General features: G+C 61.1%; 1 protein-coding gene across 5 annotated transcripts; it reads right to left on the bottom strand.

Annotated features, from left to right (window-relative positions):
* Positions 1–154: 154 nt before the first annotated feature.
* Positions 155–2,356, bottom strand: KLHDC9 (kelch domain containing 9). Of its 5 annotated transcripts, none has more exons than XM_059675606.1 (4): positions 1,597–2,356; positions 1,236–1,494; positions 949–1,147; positions 155–706 (listed from the first exon to the last, which is right to left on the bottom strand). In XM_059675606.1, exons 1-4 carry the CDS (start codon positions 2,118–2,120, stop codon positions 540–542), a joined length of 1,149 nt encoding a protein of 382 aa, XP_059531589.1. In that variant the 5' UTR covers positions 2,121–2,356; the 3' UTR covers positions 155–539. The 5 variants fall into 5 exon arrangements, with proteins under 5 accessions (XP_059531589.1, XP_059531590.1, XP_059531588.1 ...); XM_059675607.1 differs by having other exon boundaries at positions 1,236–1,395; XM_059675605.1 differs by having other exon boundaries at positions 927–1,147; positions 1,597–2,262.
* Positions 2,357–4,245: the final 1,889 nt, after the last annotated feature.

Raw genomic sequence — 4,245 nt, 5'->3', positions numbered from 1 at the left:
TGCTTCTCTCTAGCCTGAAGCTTTCTTCCCACGTGAGGGATGGTTTGCATGTGGTGGTGGCCTTGGTCCCATCAGGCGAATGGCTCACAGTATCGGGAGGGCCCATGCTTTATCCTTTGCCTTGCATACAAAGATGTCTCTACTTCTTTTGTGCTTTTTGTTAATTCTCACCTAAGGGTATTTTTTTCCCATTGGTTTTCTTAGTGAAAGGAAAAGGGGGGCGGGGGAGGAGGAGAGACAGACATGGATTGGTTGCCTCCCTAACTTGACCCAACTGGGGCGGGACCGAAACTGCAACCCAAGTATGTATCCCAGACCGGGAATCGACCCTTGTGTGCTGGACCAACACTCTAACCATTGAGCACACTGACCAGGGCAGATGTGTCTCCTTACTGCCCTCACCCCAAAAGATTCAGAGACAAACATTGACTGTTAGATGGAAATTTAATAAGCATTCGACGTGAGGCAGGTAGCTCTGGCGATAATGCTTTGAGTTTACAATAAAACAGCGGCATGGCAGTGTGTCTTGGCACCGTTCTTTAGAGAAAGAGGTCCAGGGTGCACACTTGTGGACTGGCTGTCCTGCCGTCCTCCCCAAAACCCCCAACCAGGTACAGCTGGTCATTGCAAAGGCAGGTCCGATGGCCCACGCGTTTCAGCGCTCGGTCTGCACAGGGGAAGTGGAACCACAGGGAAGGAGCCCTGCCTGTGGGGGAGGCAGGGGAAGCGGTTATTGGGGTGGTAGCACTTGGTCACCCAGGGGCTAAGGCTCCTCTTTTTTTCCTCCTCACTTGATTATTGGGCCTCTTCAAAATTTAATATTCTGTGTGTTCCTTGAAGTTGGCAACTCATTCTTCCTTCTCCCTCCATCACTCCACCCCATTCTATGCTCTTCAGGTTCTCCTGTCTTCCCCCTTCCCCCTCACCAGCCCTTAAATGTGCTCTCACGGGTATCGTAGACGTAGAGGTCATTGCAGATGGTGTCTCTAGCTCTGGTCAGAGTTTCTCCACCGAAGAGCACAGCAAAGGGCCCAACCACTGAGCATGAATGATGCCGGAGGCCCCGAGGCCCCTGCCGGGACCCTTGCCCACTGCTCACGAGCTTTGCTAGCTGCTCCGTCAAACGGGGGGCGGCAGGCGCTTCCTCCTCGGGGAGAAAGAAGGGCTGTCTGTCTGGAGGGGTGTGAGCGCCGCAGTTCTAACTGCCTTCCGCCTTAGGAGGGTGTGAGCCATACCTGAATCTTCCCATGACCCCAGTGCCCGGCCACTTCTGGCTCAGCTGAGTCGCAGCCTCCAAAGAGCAGCAGCTGGTGACCGGGGCGGGGCCCAGGGGTCGGGAGCAGGGCGGCGCAGTGCCCGGAGCGGGAGGCCGAGCGGCAGCTTTCTTCCCTGTAGCTGAGGATGTGCGCCAGGTGGGCCAGCGAGTCGGGGTTTCTGGAAACTAAGAGCTGTCCTGCCTTTTCCCCACCCCCTTTGCCAAAGGTCGGAGGGGGCCTGGGGCAGAGGGGGAGGGTCATGTCGGCAGAGCTCGGTCCTCCTAGCGGCCTGGGGAGGAGGCTGCCCGGGGAGGGTCAGGACTTGGGCCTGGGGCCATACCAATAGGTGCGGGCGCCGGGGTCCAGCCGCAACGTGTAGATGCTTCCATAGCGACGCTGAGTGCGCGTCCCCCCCTCCCGGCCGGCCACCCGCAGCTCTCGGTCCGAGAGGCGCGTGCAGGTGTGGCTGCTGAGGCCGGCAGGGGGGCAGCTGCCGGGAGCCGCCGTCCACGCCTCCCACTCTCCGCGCTCCGCGTCCAGGGCGGCCACTGCGGCCAGGCGGCGCGCCCCGTCCCAGCCGCCCACGGCGCAGAGCCAGCGCCCGCCCAGCGCCGCCGCATCGTGGTGGCTGCGCCTCGGGCCGCCCCGCGCCCCCACCCGCACGGCCGGGGCCCCCGCCAGGTCCAGGACCACCGTGTCGGCGCTCGGCTCGGCCGCGCCCCCAGCCAGCAGGCCCCCCACCAGGTAGAGCCGGCCCCGCAGTTCGGTGCACGAATGGAAGGCCCGCGCCAGAAGCGCGTCCCGGGCCACCGGCCGCCAGGTCCAGCGCGAGCCCCCCGCCCCGCCCGGGGGCGCCACCGCCATGGCCAGCGAGAGGGGCCGGCCGGCCACGGGGTCCCCGGGGTCCCGAGCCTCCCGCGGGCGCCTCTCCCTCCGCGTCGCCCAGCAACCGCCGCCGCGCGACCCGCTGCAAAGGGAAGGTCGCAGGGCGCGGGGCGCCGCCCGCGTCGTCACCCGGGCGCCGGGGCTGTGCGCTGGGACTCGAGATCCAGGGAGGCGGCTACCCCTCCGCCGCCCGGCGCTGGCCTCGCCCGGAAGCGGGGCACCTGTGTCTCTGCGGCGCCTCCTGGCGGCCCGGCGGGGCGGGGCGGGGCGGGGCTCGCGGCCGCTGGGGGGCAGCAGACCCCGTCTGAGGACCAGGTCACTGCCACGCAAGGACGCGGGGGCGGGCATCGGCCTGGGTAAGGGCAGGGGCTCCTCCTGATGCGATCCAGGCAGAGCTGCCCGGACTTGGGAGCCGGATGGGGGCGAAGTGGGGCGGTTCGAGGGAACACTCCTGCCCTCCGTGGTGTCTCATTTTTATTCAGGCAGATCCCCAGCGGCTTCTCACCCGCCCCCCAGGACCCAGGGGAGAGCTGACAGATCCAGGTCCAAGCGACTAGTTTCAGCCACAACAGGAAATGCAGGCAGATTTGTACTCGGACACAGCTGGGTGGGGGCAGCAGGCCGTGCCCCGGTTCTGCACGGCGGGACTTCCATCCATAGGCCATGGCCAGGGCTGCCCTGGGGTCTGGCAGCACCGCAGGGCTTTGCCCCTCCTGCTCTCCATCAGGGGCAGTGGGGGGGCAGGTATGGTCAGGGAGGCGCAGCTGGAGAGCCTGAGGGTTCCAGGGACCCCTTCCCCACGCATACCTTAAAGCTGAGGCGCAATGAGAGCTTTGAGAGTCTCTGCCCACCCAACTATTGCTTTCCCTGGTTCTGACACGGAGCGTCCTGTTTTCCCAGTTTATGTTAAAGCCTCTAATAAATCCCTAACTTCTAATGTCCTGGCTAAAGTCTGAAAGCCAGTCTTTCCCTAAGGTTTGTGATTGGGTGAGCTCCCAACAGCTGGCTTCAGCTCTGTCCCAGTCCTAGGATTTAGGGGAGGAGCTGCTTGGAGGAGGGGTGATTTTGCTTAAATTTTATGGGCTTATAATGCCCGTTTGGGGCTCTTGCTTTGGCTTAAATCTTTGGCTGTTCTTTCTGCCAGACTCACTTCCTGCCCCTCCTGGACAGAACAGGGACTCCCCCACCCAAGGGGTCTTGCACTCCTCTCCCAGGTCCCTCTGACTCTGAGTCTGCACAGCTGGCCTCTCGCGTGGACCAGGAGCCCAAGCCTCACTCACTCCTGGGTTTTGCACCTCCTTTGAGGTGTCATCCAGCCATTGCAGCTCCTTCCCTGGTTAGTCTGAAACCGAGCTCATATTTTACTAGTAGAGGAGGCAGGGGAAAAATCCAGGGAAAAAAAAAAAAAGAAGACCAAGAAAAAAGAGAGAAGGGAAACAAGCCAATCTGGCCCGGCCGGCACGGCTCAGGGGTTGAGCATCAACCTGTGAACCAGGAGGTCATGGTTGGATTCCTGGTCAGGGCACAGGCCCAGATTGCAGGCTCGATTCCCATTGGGGGTGTGCAGGAGGCAGCCGATCCATGATTCTCATCATTGATGTTTCTATCTCTCCCTTCCTGTCTGAAAACAAAGAAAAAAAGAAAAGAAAAGAAACAGGCCAGCCGAAACCGGTTTGGCTCAGTGGATAGAGCGTCCGCCTGCGGACTGGAAGGTCCCAGGTTCGATTCCGGTCAGGGGCATGTGCCTGGGTTGCGGGCATATCTCCAGTAGGAGATGTGCAGGAGGCGGCTGATCGATGTTTCTCTCTCATCGATGTTTCTAACTCTCTATCTCTCTCCCTTCCTCTCTGTGGAAAATCAATAAAATATATTTTTTTAAAAAAAGAAACAGGCCAGCCTGGACGTGTGTGTCATGTCCTTTGCACCCCAGGGCAGCTTCTCTAAGGTCCTGTCAGTGAGACAAACCGAAGAGCATTGAGAAAGGCTGTGGGACTGGGAGAGGGGCAGCGAGGCTCCTCCTGCTCCGGTCCTGCTTTCCCTGCTAATGATACCCAGGCGTGGGGGTGGGCAGGTCACCCTAAAAATCTAACCCCGGCGTGACCCT

This window comes from Myotis daubentonii, chromosome 18 (assembly GCF_963259705.1).
Source record: "Myotis daubentonii chromosome 18, mMyoDau2.1, whole genome shotgun sequence".
Lineage (NCBI taxonomy): Eukaryota > Metazoa > Chordata > Mammalia > Chiroptera > Vespertilionidae > Myotis > Myotis daubentonii.
The sequence above is the reverse complement of the archived record's forward strand: the minus strand, read 5'-3'. Positions and strand labels throughout refer to the sequence as shown.